Consider the following 22091-nt stretch of genomic DNA (forward strand, 5'->3'; position numbering starts at 1 on the left):
TGGGTGTGCATGCATACTACTGGGGTCATGTGTGGCTGTTTGCACAAGATCCAACTTGCCTGTGTGTGTGTGTGTGTGTGTGTGTGTGTGTGTGTGTGTGTGTGTGTGTGTGTGTGAGTTGTGTTGGGTGTGTGTGGTGTGTGTGGTGTGTGAGTGTGTGTGTGTGCAGGGGGAGCGGGGATGATGATGAGTGACAGTAACAACTGCTGGGCGTGAGACCTCCACAGGACCCAGCTTCTTATTAAGAGACGACCTGGCTGATGTGATAGTGTTGCGCTCTAGAGGCTAAGCTGGTGTGAACTGTAGTGAAAACACTCTGTCTTTGGATTTTAGTTTGGATTGTGTGTGTGTGTGTGTGTGTGTGTGTGTGTGTGCGTGCGTGTGTGTGTGTGTGTGCACGTTTGTTCAATTGCTTCCTGCAGTGAGGAGGAGGAGGAAGCCGAGAAAAGGATTGCCAGTGCTGTAATACAGCCTCCTTCTTACAGAAGTATGGCTGGAATGCAGGTGTTCACATAGATTCATTTGTGAGTGGAACAAAGAAACAAAGCATAGGCCTACACTATAAAACAACCGAAGCCCCAAAATCATAATGTTTTGACTCAGTGGGCTTAACTAGTTGTACAGCATGGAACACAAACTATCTTCCGACTGTTTGTTTAGATTAAAGTGTGAGGCTGTGCTTGAGCTAAATGTTAACATAAGCAAGCTTGCTCACCATGATAACGCTAATATGCTAATGTTCATAATGTGTACTATGTTCACTGTATTGGTATTTGCAAATTAACAGCCGATGGTAATGTCATTTGTTTTGCAGGAATTAGGGGATGACCCAAAGTAAAGGACAAAAGGAAATTCTAAACAGATGATAGGGCTGGATGAAAGGTCAGGAGACCAAAGCATTTACAATTCAGCCTCCGAGGACCATGAATGCATGCCCAAATTTCACAGCAACCCACCAATTGTTGCAGAGATAGTTCAATCAATAAATACAAGGTCAACCTCATGGTGTCACTACAGAGAAAGGCAAAGAATAACTATAGTCATTAGGATTAATCATCTAAGGAACATTAATGTCTAAACAAAATGTCGTGGCATTTCCAGTAGCTTAATTCTTTAGATTTTTCAGTCTGGAGCAAAGTGGTGGAGTGACTGATATTGCCATCCCTAAAATAACTCCTGATGAGAAACACTTAAATGAAAAACAAACAATCAAGAAACCCCAAGAACAGCAACAGAGGAGTCATTCTTCTTCCTGGATGGACAGATGCGCAACAGGGCAATAATATGTACAGACAAATATTGCTGTCCTTTGAAAACCATGCGTAGTCTTAGAGCCCAAAAAGGAAAACTAGCTAAAACAATTTTTAGATTATACAATGTTTTTTTTTATATAGTTTAAGAAGTAGAGTCATTTTCTCAACCGATAAAAGAACATTTAATCCTTCAGTTTACCCAGCCTGGAAACCCAGACCCAAATCTGAAAGGATTAATGGTCTGGCGTCGAGTAATGAAAGTCGGCCATCTTGAGGGGAGGCGTCAAGCGTGCATTTCAAAATCTCACCGCACGCAATTGGATAACACTACAACCAATCACAACAACACACGGGGTCCAGAGCCCCATACACTTTGCTACCAGTGGAGCTAACTGGTAGATTAGACTGTCGTCATCTGGCCCCGCCTATATCCGATACACCGATGTGATTGGTGCAGCTCGGCTACAAGAGTATAGTAATGAGCAGCATTACTTGATGCCAGAGTAACTTGTTGAGCAAATTCAAATTGTGCTCTTGCGAGAACTCTGGATTTCCAAGGTACAAGTTACCTAAAAAATATCCACATTTGCATTTGCATGTTTTTTTGCTAGACCGTGATACAGAATGTACCAGAAGAAGATAAACATACAGACTGAAAAGATAAGAAACTGCAAACACTTGTAGCTTGTTTATTGACTGAACTGCATATACAGTATGTACAGTTTGCTGAAGTGGTGTGGTGTATGAAGTTGGCTCTTGCAGTGATAGCCTTATTGTTCATTATTGTAAAAAGGAAGGATCACCAGGCTCATCAGACTACATTTTAATCTATAGTGGTTCCTCATCAGACCAAGCTCATGTACTGTTCAGGTCAGAAACTGTATTTAACCGTGATGACGGAAGTGTTCAGATCAGATTAGTAACAACTTTAATACCACACATTAAAAATACTGTATGTAATATAGAATATAGTAAAGATATAGAAAATAGTAAGAAATGCAGTCATAATTACCCATTTTGTCCAACTAACAGTCCTAACCTCAAAGATAGTTGTATTCTATTATTAAAATATTTAAAAGGAAACACAGTACATCCTCATATTGTTGAGAGTTTGATTGATAACAAAGCATTGTATTTCATGAGCTATTTAAATGTTTCGTGTGCAAAAATCTGTGAAGTAACTTGCAACTAAAGCTGTTTGATAGATGTACTGGCGTAAAAAGAACAATATTTCCTTCTGAAATGTAATAGAAGATAAATTAACATGAATATTATATAAACTGGTATATATTAAAGCCACCCATTTGATTGACCAATCAATAAGGATATTAAATCATCTGCAGCATCTGCTTTCTAATAGTGTAAGCTTCAGTATACCATTCTATTTGACCACCCTATTGGTTATTTTCTTTTGATTTAGAAATTACATTTTTGAGAGTAACAAGCAGTAACAGCCTGCATCTTTAGGAAGCATCCCATGTGTTGAATTGCTGACGTGGTGTATGACACTAAGTGAATGATACTGGATACTGAAACAGGCCTCCCATCTTAACGCCTATGCCCTGGGTCTGACCTTGGGCCTTCTCAAGGGATCTGTGCCATGTGTCCCCTCAGCTGTGGAGAATTAAAAGAGAGACAGAGAGCGGATGAGAGGAAACCGAGAGAGACTCTACTTGGCATGTGTCTTATGTTCAAAGAGTTGATGCCCTTACAATAGGCACTTGATTGACATGTGTGTGTGTGTGCTACACGGGATCTGTATGTATATTCCTGGAGTTGGGGTTGAATGGATGGTGTTGGGTGGGTGTGATGGCTAATCTTGATCCCTTTGACTGGCAAGAGATGGGGGCATGGTGCCTTTATGTCTCTGGGATCAGCTGCACTAAGTCTGAGCTTAAAGGGAAAACTACAAAGGCAGTATGCCTGAAATAGTGCAGGAAAGAGCTCTAGCATGAGCACACACATTGCACTTGTTGCACATCCGATCTGTCATAAGATGCATACATAGGATCAGACATACAACAAGATATCCAAGCTTGAAAATTAGTTCTGGTTTCAAATATACTTGACAACTTTGGCTCACAGCACCCTCTGCTGCCAGATAATTAGTACAGCCCAATAATTAATGAAACTAATGGACTTGATTTGATGTTCTGCTATTAAAGTCGTAAATGGACACTTCACCAATTCAACAAATGAAGATCAATTTTCTTGTTGAGCACAGTAATGAATGATGTTTTCTGTGGCTCTGGAGGGAGAAAAAAAGTTATTTTGGCTTTGTGTTGGAGACATTTTAATGGAAAGCATGAGTTACAAACTGGAGTTGAAGAGTTTGAATGTTGCAAGCTTTTACTAGGAAGTGAAGATAAAAACAAAATTGTGATGAGCTGCATAATGGAAATTGTAGGATTGGACATTTCTGCAACTTGACTCAAACAAGGGATTTAAAGTGAGGATATCACAGCCTCTGCTGCTGGTTTTGACCTTCAGTTTTGTTAATCTGTCTCTAAATACAGATTACCGTTCCCCCAGTGTAAGAAAGTGCTGTACTTAATTGCTGTAGTACTCCTTTAAGTCTCTAAATCTTTAAACTTTCCTATAAGGCTATATAATTAATTAAATTGATGTTAGAGAATACGGCTGGTGATATGTATATATTTTTTTTGAGGTGACATGTTCCTTTATTACAGTAAACATAGGCATTGTACTTTATTTTGATTCAATCCCACATACACTGCTGATGTACATACTCACTATAGAGCACTATGTTTATTATTCCACAGCCAAATATGGTCACCCAAATTGAAATATCTACTCCTGTTTGAGTTACATTACCTAAAAACTACAGTGGCCAGCTATTTTTAGGAACTTATTTAGCGTTCTTTTTCTTCTATACCAGTTATGAATAAATGGATCCCACATACATGTTGGAAAGTATTGAGAGATAGATTAATGCATTACTGGTAAGATTAAGAAAAGTATATAGAATAACACCCAAAATACCCTTTAAACTTCCAAACACAACATTCCAAGCGTGCAATAGCAAACAGACCAGTCAATGTAAGAGACACAAGTCGTATCTGAGAAAAAGAAGAGCCTTTTATTCAGCACTGTTTTTATTCCAATGTTTTCAAAGGAGAGAGCGAGGAGAAGATTGCTTGAGAATTAGTTGAAGGCGACACGGGAAGCAATGAGGATAACATGTACAAGATTTTTTTTCATTTTTACATTTTTTTTTTGCAGCAACATAAGTTCAGAATGGGAAAGCACACTCAGTAAAAGCAGGTTACTGCTTGTATTTTCCAAAGATGAGCGTTTACTACTACAGTACTTCTGATCGAGGAAAAGCACCGCGACCATACAGCTTGAACCATTTTTCTTGTGTCAAAGTAGTGTAGAGTTCTTACATCAGAAATAATCAATTTGAAGAAAAAAAGCAAAGCAAACAATAAAACTCACATATTCTTCACTTTTGGCCCTGAACGCATATCTTTTTACAAATCTTATTCTGAACAAGCCAACCTCAACTTCCATCAAATTCTTGTAAAATACTGCTGCTTTTAAAGTACTTAACATGATTGTTGCATTTATTTTGCATGAGGCAAGATTTGAGAGCCAAATTGTTTGGCATGTACACAATTAAGCGGCTGTATAACCAAATGACCAAAATTTGGCCAAATCCTAGCGTTAGTTTTGGAGAGAAGTGTAATCCAAGATTAAAGTAAAAAGAGAAAAGGTAAGGGGAAGTGGTGAGTCATCTAAGATTTGTCTAAAATGGCAAAGGCAGAAGAATGTAGAAAATAAATGCACGTAGCCTGCATTCATTTGTTTCAAGCACATTGTAAACCAACTATTTCAAGGAGAAGCTAGTAGTTGCACTGAATCTCTAAAATGGAGCCTCACACCCAACCAACGCTCATCTTAATGAGCAAAAGAATCACCAGAACAGAAGCAATGACAAATAAAGACGAATTAAAGCACAATGTTTCTTTACAGATCAGGAAGAGAAACGCTGCATGTGGGAGACAGACGGGCAGAAGTCCTATTTAGCCAGCTCCTGAGCGTGGCTTTTGTTCTGCTTCGTCCATTCTGGTGAACGAGGGGGCTTTACCTGCAAACCCCATAACACCAGCAGACTCCAGCAGAACTAATGAGGTAGATCACTGGTCAAACTGACCACAAGAAGGAAAAAAAAAAAGAAACCTCCTAAAAGATGTCCATTGGGTGTAAAACTTGTAATTTCATAAAAGTACGGCTCTTTTTTTTCATGTCATGTCTTGAAGATTTTTTAAAAAAAGGAAAGAGGGAAAATAAGGAATTACCTTGCTTTGAGTCTGTCACCGTTTTTTTTTCCTCTCTCAGTATTGCCATGGGACTCTCATTGTATTTATTGCTACCAGGAGACTAGATAGCGAAACACTGAATGGAAATCTCTATGATTTCACACACACCTTTGATTAATCAGATATGAAATATGACACCTGATCAAGTTCGATGAAAGAAATGTTGGAGAATGTTTGATGTGACGTAAGGAAGGCACCTTTTCCAATAATAAATTCATTAATTACCTAATGAAATGGCCACCTGTGTCAGCTGTCGATTGCAGTTGAACATTATTTGATTTTTGTAAGCTATTTTGTGGCGACTTTGAAAAGCAAAATGAGCATATTCTGAAACTTTAGAATATGCCACACAAGAATTTAAATTTCAGTGCAAACAAGGTTTTGCAAGTTTTTCTTTCGTATATCACAATTAAAGGAACTATAAAATCAAGAAATCTCAGAGGGGGGGGGGGGGGGGGGGGGGGGGCTATCTCAATCTCATGCATTTAATATCACATCATACTGGGGAGGGTGGGGGTCCTCTGGCATTTGTTTGAGAATCCTTGAAGAAGAGGGAAAAAAGAGCATGTTGTTTCTTATCAAAAATAATCTTTTTTTTTTTTTTTCTGTGATTAGCCAACTGCTTGAGTCCATTTACACTGTCCTCATTTTCCACCACAAACATCGGGGATGTGCAAAAAAGTTGACTGTATCTGGTCCAATAAGAGAAGGCGTTGACTGTTACCCCTGGGATGTCATTGGCAACCTGCCCACATGCCCTCTGGCTCACAGAGCGGGAATCAAGCCTAAAACTAAACAGACACAGAAAGCAGAAGCATTAATACAAAAACTATAACTAATATTTAACAGAAACATTAGGATAGGATCTTACGTCGACCTACACAGGCACCTTGTATCAGGTCCCATAAATCATATCTTTTTACAACCTGTCAAGCCCAAAATTCTCATTGATGGCTTATAACTGATGACTTATAACTGATCTATAAAGCATTTTATTTATTAACTATGAAGATGCGCACACACACACACACACCACACACACCACACACACACACACACACACACAACACACACACACACCACACACACACACACACACACACCACACACACACACACACACACACACACACAAACCACGACCCAAACAAAAACACACACACACACACACACACACACACACACACACACACACACACACACAGCTCAGAAACTAAAGTGTACCTGTGATTACTTGCTGAGTTGACTGTAGGGAGACGAGTTGTTGGAAGAGTCCACTTGTTGCGGTGTGCCGTTTTCCTGAAAAGCAAAACAGCATCTCTCATTTAGAGCGTGATAATAACTATTTTCACTGTGTTTGCACTGAGATAATTGATAGTTTTAAAGGACCAACACTAAACACACAAAAACAAGATGACTGGAGTGGCATGGGCTTTTACGATATAATCCCAGTTAAATGGACACCAGGTGTACCGCTGAATGTCTTAAAGTGCTCTTATTATGCTCATTTTCAGGTTCATATTTGTATATAAAGATTATATCAGAATAGGTTTACGTTCTTTAATTTTCAAAAAACGCCATATTTTAGTTGTACGAAATAAGAATAATAATTCATTACATTTATACAGCGCTTTATCATAGACACTCAAAGCACTTCAGAAGGGAGGACTGCACATTGTTGCAGCTTCTATTTTCATCCTGTATGTTGACTTCTCTTTTTTAGCTACAGAGTGAGGCATCTCACTTCTATTCATGCATTATAACGTGTGTTACAAAGTGATGCACGTTTGTCACAGAAGTAAAGGCTGGACTACAATAGAGCTGTTAGGACCAGTTTGTGAACAGTGTTTTCTGATGGAGATGGTAAGTCCCTTTGGGGTGGACTTTGGGCTTTTTTCCCTTTGTAAACCTATAATGTGCACAGAAATATATACATAACACAATAACGGAAAGAAAAAAAAGGCCCAAAGCATAATGTGAGCACTTTAAATGAACAGTTAAATTGGACAAATATATTATAGACTTACAGCTGCTGCCTGCATGGGAGGATACTGAGGCATGTAAGCTCCCTGGACACCGGGGTTGGCTGAAATATACTGTAATATAAGATAAGAAAGAATAAAATAAAAACTATTGAATGGCATTGCATTTTGTCAGACCTGAAAGTTTTGCCGTACATGCATCTTGTGCTACTCGACTCAACATATAAAAAAGGAAAGAAAGGAGAAAACATGACAAAATAAAACACTTTTTTTTTTACAGCATGCACAGAAAACAAATGCCTACAGAGGTTTCAGAGGAGATATAAGAGCAAATTCTACGCCACAGTTACATGTCACTGAGTAAAACTGTGTTTTAAGTTGACTACTGTGAAATAGAAAAAGTAAGAAAAGGCAGAGAGCACCCATTTCGAAAAAGAAACTGTTGACATGCATGTAGCATTTAGTCCTGAGAAGTCTTTATCTAGTTTCTACTATTTTTACTGTGCCATGTACATAATATTGCCCAACCCATAGGACTTAAAAAAACTGTTGCAGTGGGGAAACGTGTCAGACATTAACGTAACGTCTTATGCATGATATAACATTCTAAACTTAAAACCTGTCTTCTGTCTACAAAAAAAAAAACTTGCCACAATTGTGACACTTTTGTTGTTGTTGCAATCAGCGATTTAGAAGAACCCATCAGGAAATAAGGACATTTTATGAAAATGTGTCCCTTAAATAGTCATATAATTAATAATACCTCATCTTCAGTCTCATCCTATTTGCATAGCAGTAAACAAAGTATTTTATCTTCAGGGATTCCAAGGAAACCTGCCTGTTCCTATAGTAAGTGTAAATGTGCCAGAACATACCATGTTTGACTTTTGGTTATATTCTGCATCACATGAGGCTTTATACTAGTTGTAATTCCACAGACTATAGATCTTTGTATAACAGGAACAATTTGTTCTAATTGTGATATTCATTACATTTTAATCGGTTTTGAAAAATAAAATAAATACTTGAAAAGTATTTCACCTCACTAATCCAGGGGTGCAAAATGCCCCAATAAAGATTTTTCTAGTGAGCCTCTGTTCAGGCATATTCATAAGTCTATGTATATAATAAAATATAATCACTCTCATACAAACATTTTATCCTACTATTTGTGAGCATTTCTTTTATTTAGTTATACTACACAGGCTTAATTTGACCAATGCTATGTGTGATGTAGGATATCCCAGAATTCCACTCACCGCTCCATTGTTTCCCAGTGACAGCTGGCCCATCTGCTGAGTAATCATGGCTGAAGGGTGCAGTGACATGGAAGGATCCACAGAGGGAGACATCACAGCACCCTGTAATAGCAGGCAGCTGGGTTTTTACCACATATCACATTTCTCCGCACTAAATCAACTAATTCTTATAAAACACCAGATAAAATAGCACATAACAGTGAAAGGCAGTGTGTGTTGAGTACAAATATAGCATGAGTTACTGTTTAAGCCCTATGTATGTATGACAGACTAGAAAGATTAGCTGGGGAAAAAAAAGTATTTTCTGGCTTTGATAAAAATAAAAACAATAAAATGTTGTGCTCCTTGGGTTACATTACAGGACAAAAGAATATGTACAAGGTGTGATGTTGCCAGCATTAGTCTGTTTTCAGATGGGGTATATTCCTTTAAACATGACGCCTTAAGGGAATAAACGGTGGGGGAGGGGGCAGATCAGTAGAGACACTTGTTCCACTGGAAACCATCTGTTGGAAGAGTCACAAGACTGTCTCTGCTCCAGGCATTTCCTGCTGGATCCAGAGAAGGGGGAGGAGGGGGGGGGGGGGGGGGGGGGGGGGGGGTGGCTGAATGTCTTTTTAGTTGTTCCATATCTCTTTCATAAAACACTCTAATACACATTTACATTATGTAAATACACAGTGGATAGTTCCCAGAACTTGTCTCAGCTCAACTTCTTCTCCGACATTTGTGGAAGTTTTAGACGTTGTAGGTTTGATTGTGTCAGCAGAACGGCCTGATTAAAGTAACACTGTGAGCTCAGAGCCGTAGTGGCACTACACACCCATTTCCTGTACACAGAAAAGGAGGTGGTCTACGAGTGTGTGGGAAAAAAAAATCAAATGCCGTTGTTCCCTTACCGGGTGTTGCATGATGTATGGTTGGTGTGCCACCCAAGAATGACTCTGTACCTAATGGAGGGCCAGACAGGAAAACAGGAAGGGAGAGGCAGAACGAGAGACAGATGGAAAGAGAGAGTTATTCATGTGTCTTGAATGAAACTTTCATGTTACAAACTAACTTTACCATTGCAATAACAATTGTTTTTAAATAGACATAAAAGGGTGTTATCAGTCTAAATGATACGTCTGGACTGCAACAGTATATACTCTATCCATCAGTCCATCCATGCGTTTTAATGCCACTATTCCTCCGGACACTCCGATTTCTTCCCACCATAAAGACATGCATGCTAAGTAGGACTACAGTTGAAAATTAGCCGACTAGCTAACACTGGCGCATTTACAGAAATGTTGATTAATGTGCATTGTCCTAACCAAATAAATAAATCTACATTGCCATACTTTTTTACGTTTTTGTATATGTTGCTGTAGAGGGTGAAACCTTTCTGGCCAAAGACCTTCACCTGTGCAAACACATACTTGAAATGCTCCCGTTTAGCTATACAGCTTCCAATACTGCTGGTCAAACCACAGGTCTTTGTAACCACTTCCTCAACCCTCAAGGCAAAAAGAAGGACCGATGCAATGCCAATTGGGCAAAGGGCAGGACAAGGGTGAATACAGTTGTGTTGGCAACACAAATTGTATGAGGGGGAGGAGCTGGAGCATAAAATTGAGAGATACCAACTGGATAAAAATAGTTGGACTCACTTCTCATCCAGTATTTCCGCTGGAACCAAACTCCTCCATTATAACAGTTGAGATGTGGTAAAACATCTCACTTTTCCTCAGTGGATGAGAAGGTTGCTTGGACATGACTGCTGGGTGAGGTCTGACTCTTGTTTGGGTGCTTGCGCCAAAAATTATGAGTGAGTTGAGTCCTTGAGAAAGCTTCACCTACTCCATCATTTTACTTGGAGACTCCAGTGTACACACTGGCAATGACAATGAAACCTGGCGGCCAGTACCTAGGAGGAAGTGCTTCCCCCATCCGATTGAAAAGGTGAGCATTTGTTAGATGTCAATACTAGTTGTGGGTTAGTACAAAAAACTCATACAGCAAGTGTTCATTGTATCAGAGCCCTAAAGGTGCCAAGTCAATGATCGACTTTGTCTTGTCTTGGACAAACTAGCTAGACAATGACAATGTCTGAACTTATTACTTAGAATTCATTACCAACTCTCTACATGACAGGGATGTCTACCAGACAGGCCTGGAGAAGCCAAGCAGGTTGTGGGTTCATCTGAAGAACATCTGGTAGAGGTTTAAATTCAAAACTAAGAAAAATCAGATTCATCCCCCATGTGCAAATATATTTCAAGCGACAGATCTTGCCTGGGGACATTTAACACCAATTTTACATCTACAGCACACACAACACACACACACAAGCAGAACTGCACCCTAACCCACATATATGTACTGCATGTATAAACCATAATCTCAAATGTTGTCTTGTTCTGGCTAGTCCATACAACATTCTGGTATAGTAGAAAAACGTGGTCTAGCATTTATTTAAACCAATCACAATCGTCTTGGGCGGCGCTAAGCACTAAACGCAGTTCTATTTCTTATAGGCTTCACCCTCTAAGGGCTACGCTTTTTGGTTTATCCCTTCCTGCATGCGCAGTATTGAGACTTTCTTTCTCGCCCTTGCATCCAGCACTACGTCCGCCGATACTGTATACAAACAGTGCGGACCCGTTGCTCAGCTCCCATTTTTACTTCAAGCTAGCAGTATAAAGACAGTCTTGACTTCCAGCGGTGCTCTCATCTGCCCGGATATAGACCTCCATCCCCGCTGTGAGACCTGCCTCGGGCGTCACTCACGCCGGCCTGGCTCTCACCCCCAACGAAGGTGTCTCCTCCACAGCAGCGCCGTCGCCATGACAACCATAATTATGGCAAGCGCCCCCCAGCCTCTAGCTAACGAGTGGAGATTGAATCCCCCTATTGTTCAAAGGCTATGGAGCAGGTTTGTGCAAGCGAGGTGGATCTGTTTGCCTCACGAGACAACACACAGTGCGCACTGTGGTTTTCCTTGAGCGCACGGGACAATCCACCCCTCGGTGTGGACGCCTTCTCCCATCACCCCTGGCACAAAACCCTCCTATACGCTTTCCCCCTGGTCCCTCTGATCCCTCGCCTCCTGGAGCGCATCCAGGAGGAGAATCTGTCAATCAATTTGGTGGCACCGGAGAGCACGAGCGCATCCTGGTTCCCGACACTCATTCAGCTGCTGGCGGCCCCGCCCTAGCAACTCCCGTGGCTCGAGGACGCACTATCAAAGCTGACCAGATATATTCAGATATAACGGAGATATTTCACCCCCGGTGACAACCCAGCAGCTGAGGGGCTGGTTGCTGAGAGGGCTACGCCTATACTCATAGAATCTGGAGTTACAGTACGTAACAATTGTTACGGTGCCTCTGTAAAATAGCCTCGGGAAAGAACTTGTTTTGGTGAAACATGTGTTCAAAGGTTGTTTTAGTCGTGCAACGAAAAACTCAAATTCAACAGATAGTCTAGCTAGCTGTCTGGATTTTCCCTGCAGAGATTTGAGGAGCAGTTAAAGGAGCAGTCACTAAAATCAACCAGAGTTGCCAACACAAAGAAAGCGGAAGGTGACAGACATCTATCCAAAAATTAGGGATATCTATGGTGGAATTTCTGGCAGCATCTAAACAACCCCAGAAATGAAACGCAACATAGGGGAAGAGAGAGAGAGAGAGAGAGAGAGAGAGAGAGAGAGAGAGAGAGAGATGATTTAAATTCAGTTCTGGCCATTGGACTTGTTTACTGTGAACTTTTGCAGTACCTGGTAAGCGGAGACTGGAGACATGTAGGGAGACATTGCAGGCTGCATCGTCATTATCCTGTTGCTCATAGGATACGGAGAAGGATAGTACCTAGGGAAAAGACAGTATTTCAAAATAAAGCTCAAAAATTATAACTAGTTAAAATGGTGTCATGACTTGTAGTGTAACTTACCCATTCTGCATAGCCGCTGAGGAGGGGTCATAGGTAAGAGTCATTGCACCCTGAGGTGAGGAAATAGGCAATCAAAAATAATTATGTTATAATGGGTCTACATGAAAATAATAATTTTCTTTTGTACTGTACAATCACTGAAGAGAGTTAATTTTCCATTTAATGGCTCAACAAAACATACTCAGATAATCAAAAATTTGAATAGTTATAATTTTGATGTTTAATTTGAACTTAAAAGTCTTAAAAAAGAAGGGAAGATGGACTATTTAATTCATATTTACACTGATTTTCCCCCAGTATTACATTGTTAAAGTTTTGCAAGTAATTAGTTCTGTTGTAGATAATGCAGGTCATAAGATTTGAAGGGATTTTGTTTTTTAGAACTGTGCATGGTTGTATGCATGACACAATGATAAAAACGTCATTCATTAATTCTCATCACACGGCCAAAAGGTTACATCACATGTAAGATGATAGGTGGATACATACTAGTCTCAGGTCCCCCGTATGTCCATTGGGAACAAATCCGCTGTGAGAATGTTTCTTCCTTTGACTATCTGCAAACTTACACAGCAAGGGCTGAGAGGGAGCTGGGGGCAAAGCACAAAAAACCTGACATCTTAAGACTCAGCAATCAATCATCAGCGCCTCCACAGTTTTCATCAGAGGGAGAGTGAACAGAAAGGTGACATTCTCTCCTACCCATAGTTCCAGAAGCTATCTTGATAAACTTCCCATTAAAGTGGGAGATGACTGCATGACACTGCTCTGTTGTGTCCATCCTGACAGGGGAGAAGGTAAAACAATGATTCATCACCAGATAACACAAAGACAATCTACAGTTAAACACAAAGTGAGATTGTAAGGCATGATGCAAACTGGGATAACTCTTGACACCCGTCATAGAAAAGTGGAGCATAATTGTCCTTCCTCATTTTAATGCTAGTTTACATTCAGGTCTGATCTACAAACCAAAGCATACTCGGATTCTACACACATACGCTTAGCTGTGTGTATATAAATGGGAACCGGAGCTTATTATCTCAACTTGTCTTCAATTGGCTACCCTTCAAAACAATAGCAGGTTTGTCAATTGCATTAAAAAAAAAAATTGAGGATTGCAAAAGTCAAAGAAAAAGAATGTCACCACAAACATTACATTACGTTTGTTATTACAAACTTACTGACATCAGTGTGAATACATAAGCACATCCTGCAAAGGCAACAGGACATGACTGCTAATAACTGACTGTCAAGCTCAAAGATGCATGTGTGAACGTGGTCTTGAAACCTTCAAGTTCATTCATGATCACAAAATCTTATCTTTAACAAAAATCCACTACATTTTTGTTAGCCAATTATTGTCCTCGAACAGTAGCACCATTGCAGCACTAGATTATATTCATTGAACGATAATTTTAGTTTGTTAATTATTTATCATCACAGGTTTGTGTACAAAGCTGAACATGTATTCTACAACTCAATTACAGATAACTCAACAGATAATAAAAAGACTGCTCTTTTTTGTCAATCTTCTGTGACCGACCTGGCAAAGCCCACGCCTCGGCTGTTACCGCTGTAGTCTCGAAGGATCCGGGTGGAGACGACCTGGCCGAAGGACTGCAGCATGTTCTCCAACTCTTTCTCATCCACAGAGAGAGGCAAGTTGGATATGTACAGATTAGTGGGGTCCTGCTCCTGTTGCTGTTCACAGAAAACAAGATGGAAAATAAATATTACATTGAACGTCGTATTTTTAGAGCACATTTTGCATGTGGCATCTGACCTGAGTGAGAGCCACATACTTAAATGCAAGTATAATTCCAGGCCCATTGAACCACACATAACTGTGCTCTTTCTTCACTGACAAATACTAACAACATTAACAAAGACTCAACAAAGAAAATATATTTTTCTCTGCTATGAAACGTGTCTGTGTGGATCAGGGTTAAGAAAAAAGGATGGTTAAGGGTCAAAAGAAGATACAGTATTGGGTTAAACCAACAATAGGCTCTCCTGTGTGTCTCACACACACACACACACACACACACACACACACACACACACACACACACACACACACACACACACACACACACACACACACACACACACACACACACACACACACACACACACACACACACACACACACACACACACACACACACACACACACACACACACCATCAGTATTGTGCAGCAGCTCTGCGTCTCTATGGTCTTCCCTAGAAACAGCAGGAGAGCAGCGTAGCCTAGCTACCACAACACACAAACTGTGTTCTGCCGTGTTTGTTCCAAACAGAGCAGCTACATGCAGGTCTCCAGAGAGCAACCCTTCATCAATGAACTCTCACCCATAAATATTAGCAAAGCAACGCAGGCCGGGCTGGGAAAGTGGAGGGACTGAAAGAAATTAAACGATCCAGAAAATTCCTGCAGCTCCACTACGAGACAAATCACAGATGTGAAGCAGAAACACACTGTATGCCATCATAAAAATTGTTTGAAAAATGAAAAACTGCTTTGAATTAGTCACAGACAAAAAATGGCTTAAAGCAGCAGTGCTGTTGCTATACTGCGTTGCTGCAATATGCATCAGTAAGCATGAATGATAATTTTTAACACTCCGTGGCACAATAATAATACTGGTATAAAAAAAAAATCTGTACAATCTATTTAGTAAAACCTAACCAGGGTTAGTGTGTTAGTGTGTGGGCTGGTGGTTGTGTGTAGCGCGTCAAACTGACTGACAGGTTATTTGGCAGAGAGGGAAGTGACATCTGGTTTCTACAGTGAAAGTAAATGGGGTCACGGGTAGAACAGCTTGTCAGTTGAGGTCACGTGACCAGTCTAATGTCATTCTCCAACACACAACGGACACATGCACGCATTACAGAAGCACAGCCCCAGAGATGTTCACAAGCAAGACAAATATGCACACACGCACCAAACTCACCTTGGCCATCTGGGCCTGTATGCCGCTGGTTTTCAGAGCATGTACCGCCTTTAGAGCCGCCGCAGGGCTGTCAAAGTCCACAAAGCCGTAACCTGTAGTTGGGTAGAAGGGTATTACTATGAACACTCACTAAATAATAAGAGCACCCATCTTTTGTACATTTTGTACTATTACTGGGGAATGGATCATACCATTTTGAATCTTACTCTTTAGTACTGTAAACATATCAAGAACTCTTTTACATTATCAATCATGACAAACAATTTTGCTTGTTTATTATTTACACTATAAAACAATTAAAGAAATCTGATTTCTATAAGAATTATTTCTTATGTACTATATATATATATATATATATATATATATATATATATATATATATATATACATACATACATATACACACACACACAGTATATATACAGTGTATGTATGTATGTATGTATATATATATATAAATAAAATAACGTATATTTAATTTATTATTTAGTAATAACCCAGGCTGCTGCAAAGGCCTCAGCCTACATGGGGTGCACGCTCTTACTGGGTGAGCTAGAGGTCGCCCCTTTCTAAAATATTTTAAAGAAATAATTTAACGTTTTGGGATATGAATCACATTCTTTCCAAGAGTAAGATGAGAAGACTGGTACCACTCTCATGTCTTTGTGGTGTATATGAAACTGAAGCCAGCAGCCAGCTAGCTGAGCTTAGCACAAAGACTGGGAACAGGGGAAACAACTACCTCTGTCCAAAAATTTGAAAATGAAAATCTGCCTAGCCAATGTAATCTCTTGGAATAGTATATAAATTGCACGCCTTTTTTAAGGACATTTTACATGTCATGTCAACACATTTTAAGCTTTCATTTAATGCTTGTTCCATACATTAGGTTGCATACTTGAATTAAGCAGTCTTGTACTTCCTTACTTACTGCTCTTTATACTACTTCACAATATAGGTCAGTATAGACTAAATGTCCAGCAACCAGCGTCTATGTTTATCTAGATTTATGACAAAACATACTTTACCTACCATACCTTTCCTTTTCTTCATTTTCCAAGGCATACCATAGTGTTTCTGATTTTTGTATGTGTTTTGCTATCACCCAGCCACTCATTAGTTTCCACACATTTCCATAAAGTGTGAAAATCGGTTTGTAGAGCCTCTACATCGGCTTGATTTAGGTAATCCATCATAATCTGCTTTTGTTTAAGTCAAATGTATGTTTTCATTGCATTGTGTTGCAGTGCAGACTTTGCAAATCAAGCTGTACTTTTGGCTGTGATGTCATGCATTAACATCACATGTTTGAGAAAAATAAAAGCAGACACATTCACTGCTCATGTTCACGTGGGGATAGATTACCCAACCCAAGAAAAGTATCAAGTTGCTGAAAATTGATTTTCATACTTTATGGAAATGAATGAAAACCAGGAGATGCCTGGAAGGTATGGAAATTCATTCAAAGTAAAATATAATGCAACTCACAAAAACACTGTTGTGACACTTTATAAACGTCAGCTGAAAACAACGGTCACAACTAAACAATAAGTCTCCGTACTTAAACATGCAGTGGAGATATGTTCCAGCACTGGAAGAGGACTTAAGTTATATAGTTAAATATACTTATATAAATACCTGATAAATGATGTCTGGTAAGTAAATAATCGTACTGACCTTTACATTTGTTGGTTGTCTTGTCCAAGATTGCTTTTGCTGACTGAATCTTGCCATACCTGTGCACATATCAACATGTAATTACTTTCGAATAACTCTCTTTGTAAAAAATGTATCAAGAAGTTATATTAGTGGCAGTATTTTATGAAAATGTCTATTAATTGCCTTGGACGCCTCATTATGTATTGGTAATGTCAAATTTCGGTGTATCCATTTCCAGAGGACTTTGTATAGAGAGAGTTTTACTCAACATTTCGAGTGAGATTAAATAAATAAAATACAACACAAGCAGAACACTTTATTAAAATTATAAAAACTAGTCAAATGTCAGAGCCACATACTGTCCATCACTACTCTCTCCTAGATGTTTTCAAACACAAAGACTCTAGGCTTTGCTTTATTTCTGACTTTATACTCAAGTTGAACTGTAGCAAAAGCTGTGAACTGCTATCTGAGTGCACACAACATACAGACTGAATGCCTAGCTTACATCACCATTCAGACCTTGTTGCTTTGAAAAGCACTTTCATTTCTGCTTTGTGCTGGCAAACACCATTGGGAACATGAACAAAACACAAGCAAACAGGACACAAACAGCTGCTGCTGCTGCTTACATGGGTGAATGCCTCTCTCCATATGCTTGTGATTCAGAGGTAAAGAGGGGAGACAAAACTCCACTAATTATGGCATTCACCACACTAACCACTCGGACTGAAGCCTATAGTATAAAGTATCAAACATGTTCCCGGCTTTACATGACTGCTTTCTTTCTTTTTTTAGAAAATCATTTTTGCAGTCCGCTTCACATACCACAGTCGAGCTAAGACATTTCCATGTGTGTCTGGTTATGGAGGTATGATGGTGGTTGGAGCATTTTATGTGACAGAGTGCATTATGGTTAAACCAGTGTGTATCTTAGCATGCCAACATTGATGATTTGGCACTAAAAACACAATGTATTTTGTTTGACACCCACAATTGTATTTCTATCTATAGTCATTTGTATGCAAAAGATTTCGTTTATCAGTAAATGTTCCCAAACATCTCTTGTTATGAAATCCGAAACTACTGTAAAACATTTATTAAAACCCCGTTGAAACCCTGAATAATTACATTTTTCATTTTGAATGATTCCACATTTTGTTGTCTTGCCAAGAGTTACATGAAAAGATTGATACCACTCTCATATCTGTATAGTAAATATAAAGCCTCCGCATGCAGCTTAGCTTTGCACAAAGACTGGAAACAGGGAGAAACAGCTAGCACGGCTCTGTTTAAAGATAATAAAATATGCCTGACGTTAACAGCCCTTAAACACTCACTAATTAAGTCTAAAAATGACATGTTGGGGTTTTACAGAGGCTAGCTGTTTTCCCCTTTCCCCAATTGTTCTGCTAAACTACGCTAACCCTCTCTTAACTGTGGCTTCAAATTGACATAAGAGTGTTATCAATCCCCTTATCTAACTCTTGGCAAGAAATGCCAAATATTTCTTTAAGTTAGGAATTCATTAACCAGAAAAACAATCCTTAATTGTTACAAGTTTTACAAACTACAGACAGAATATTTAAAATTTTTATTAAAATGACATTGGTAGCCTAAATCATTTCATAAGCCCGCTTTTGGCCTCTTTTTCCAGCAAACCAGCATGTCAGCAACAAAACACACACACATTAGCATACTTCTTATGCTCAATACTGTACACGTAAGTGTACTCACTGGTGACAAAGTTTGACCAGGTCCAGGTCTGTGGTGGCAGGAGGCAGGCCGCGGATGTACAGGTTGGTTTTGCTGAGCTGCTCCAGGCCTGTGCTGCTGCTGTTGCTGCTGCTGCTGGGACTGGACGGAGTCATGGGGTAGGACTGTACACAGGAAACCCACTGTTAGGAAGTCTATGGGATCTAGATAATCTAATTTAAACCCAGGTCAACAGTGATCACAAGAACATCATCATCTGAGCGAAACTAACATGCAGAAACACGCAGAGGGCACGACTGGACTTTATAATTTCATGTACATGCTGCATTAAAGGTCATCCTTGTACTATTCTTAAAATGATAACAACTGCTCATTAATAATCCCCATTGCCGCTAAAACAGATTAGCTTGTTCTGCATTGTGACACGCTTGGGACAACATCAGGGTCCTGTGTGGGAGAAGAACATTTAAGTACTGTACTTAAGAGCAATTCTATGTACAATACTTGAGTGTTTTTATCTTTCTGTTCCTTCCTACTTCTACTACACTACATTTCAGACTCAGAATATGATATCATGTTTTACTAACACTCTAGAGTAGTTTATAAAACACCTAAAATTAGCTACACATTGAAAAATTACAACATTAGGTAATTATATCTAATAATATAACACTCTGAATAGAGCTTTCATGCATTACTAATGCTTTTACTTTTAAACATTAAAGTAAGCTACATTTTGTAGATAATACTTACTTAAGTAACATTTTTAATGCAGGACTTTTAAATTGTAATGGAGTATAGACTATAGGCTAGTATTTCTACTTTTGCATAAGGGAATGATCTGAATACCATCCCTATCAGGATCTGAGTGGCATGGTAAGTTTAACATTTAAGCTCTCTGTTGAAAAAAGGTGATTCTGTCCAACAGTAGGCTATACCATGGACAGAGAACATTAAAACATGGCCTATTATGACTTACAATGTGATGAAATCTGTGTTCAGTTTTTTCATACTTGTGAGCCAAACCGGGCAGCGCTGCCCTGCAAAGCATTTCCTTCCCCTTACTCATTCATTAAAATAGCTCCCAGCCACCCCAAACCCTCTCCAGATCAGATCAAAGACAAAGCATGGCAGAATCGCACCATCTGTCCATAACCAAAGGACAATCCACTCCAAGAGCCAAAGCCATGAATACGACTACAGCCATGCCAACAAGAATCACTGAAATATTCTCACACAGTCATAATGACAGAAAAATGTTCATAGCAGCTTCTTTTAAAGATAAAGAACCAATCGCTGTGGCAGGACCGCCTGTTAGGCCTGTTGGGTTATCAAGTAAGAGGCCTTACATTTCTGTTGGTGTGCAATGCATGCTTACTTTGTTTGAGACCATCAAGGGGTTCACATCAGACCTCTGAGACTCTACACCCACTCAATTAGAGGGCAGCTAACAGTGGTACATTTCACAGAGGCATCATCACACCTTATAGTCTTCTATAAGGTGGGATGTATATAAGGTGTGTAGGCGTAACCTGTGTTACGCCTACAATGAAAACTCATTCACCGCTTCCCTGCAGGGATTCATACGTGGCTGCTTTCAGATTCCTGTCCTTTAAGTCATATACAGTGCCTTCTGATGAATAAATATTACAGTTTAATCTGAGAGATGGCTATTTTGGATCTTATGGGCTCTCTCAATCCACTTCATCTGACCCAAGGCTAACATTTCCATCATCAGAGGTTAGAATGGCAGCTGCCTCTCACCTCTGTGCCTGCTATCTATTTCCATCTTGAAATCGAAAGGTGTGATGGGTAAGCAAAGGGGCACGGCCTTCAATTGCCTTTTTGTTCACCTGAGAGAGCTCAAATGACTGGATGCAGGCAGCCCAGTTCATTCCAGCACACTGACATACATTACATTGAATTACACTCTCCCTCTCTCACTGGATTCACCCAGAATGCATTAATCTATAAAAAATGGACTACAATAACCGTCATGCATATTGACCAGAAGGGGCGGGTGACTGGGCAAACAAGGTTATATAGACATAATAATTAAAGTCTCGGATTTACAGCTATAGATCGGTTCAGCAGCAGCTGGGTTTATATGTCTATGTAGCTTATCAGAGGATCAGCATCCCGTTTAACACGTCTGAAAGCAGTGGGTCTATCTTTTTAAAGAATTTAATTAATTTATTTTTGAAAGGATTAGCTATTCAAATATGTCCCATATGAAAGCCATTAAGGGCTTTCCAATGTCATTTGTGGCACCTATCATTCAGCCTGCCTATTCAAATGCTGCCTCAAGTGTTGGGGGGAAAGTAGGCAGAAGAAATAGCCTATAATAAATAATAATAATATAAAAACCAACGTGTGTGTGTGTGTGTGTTTTTGGCCTACCTGTTTACGATTGGCTGTCTTCAGCGGGTTGCCTGTGTTTGCGAAGATCATCCTGGAGATACAAATATGTTTTATTTCCCAAAAAAAAAAAGAAAATCGCAACGAGGAGCCACTAGAGACGGAATCCAAGCGGTGTACGGGGCCTAGGAAATAACCAGTCGGTTTAAAACATACTAAACGGGCTGGTTAACAGTACAAAAAAGCCTCGGTCCTGCATAGGTAGCGTATACTGACTCATACGGTCAGATGCACACCAGGCGATGGACCAACCCTTCGGTCCGGTTCATTGATCTACGACGTCCTGCTGCAGACCGCTCGGCAGTCCCACCTACTACAGACCAAACCATCTCCGCCTCTGCAGGGTGGTTGGCATCAAATAAACTGCGTGGTCGCCTCAAACAAACTCGCACTGGCGGTTTATGTTTCTGTGACAAAGGCACGTTGAAACGTCTGGTGTCCGTGGTTCACTTTATGATCGGATAAAGGTGATTTTGGGTTGGATTTGGAAGCGCAAAATCGGTTGGGCTGAACCGTCGTCACCTTTCGTGTTGTTGTCGTCCGCACATACCAAGCATTCTTCACCCCCCC

At 39.8% G+C, this 22091-nt stretch overlaps 1 protein-coding gene across 1 annotated transcript; it reads right to left on the minus strand.

Annotated features, from left to right (window-relative positions):
• Positions 1 to 4334: 4334 nt before the first annotated feature.
• On the minus strand, positions 4335 to 21974 carry rbms1a (RNA binding motif, single stranded interacting protein 1a). The gene is made up of 14 exons (XM_032502624.1): positions 21504 to 21974; positions 19125 to 19267; positions 17406 to 17464; positions 15729 to 15820; positions 14316 to 14473; positions 13472 to 13551; positions 13259 to 13359; positions 12770 to 12819; positions 12597 to 12687; positions 9736 to 9786; positions 8837 to 8938; positions 7623 to 7691; positions 6820 to 6894; positions 4335 to 6387 (listed from the first exon to the last, which is right to left on the minus strand). Exons 1-13 carry the CDS (start codon positions 21552 to 21554, stop codon positions 6826 to 6828), a joined length of 1116 nt encoding a protein of 371 aa, XP_032358515.1. The 5' UTR covers positions 21555 to 21974; the 3' UTR covers positions 4335 to 6387; positions 6820 to 6825.
• Positions 21975 to 22091: the final 117 nt, after the last annotated feature.

Source organism: Etheostoma spectabile, chromosome 1 (genome assembly GCF_008692095.1).
Source record: "Etheostoma spectabile isolate EspeVRDwgs_2016 chromosome 1, UIUC_Espe_1.0, whole genome shotgun sequence".
NCBI classification, from domain to species: domain Eukaryota; kingdom Metazoa; phylum Chordata; class Actinopteri; order Perciformes; family Percidae; genus Etheostoma; species Etheostoma spectabile.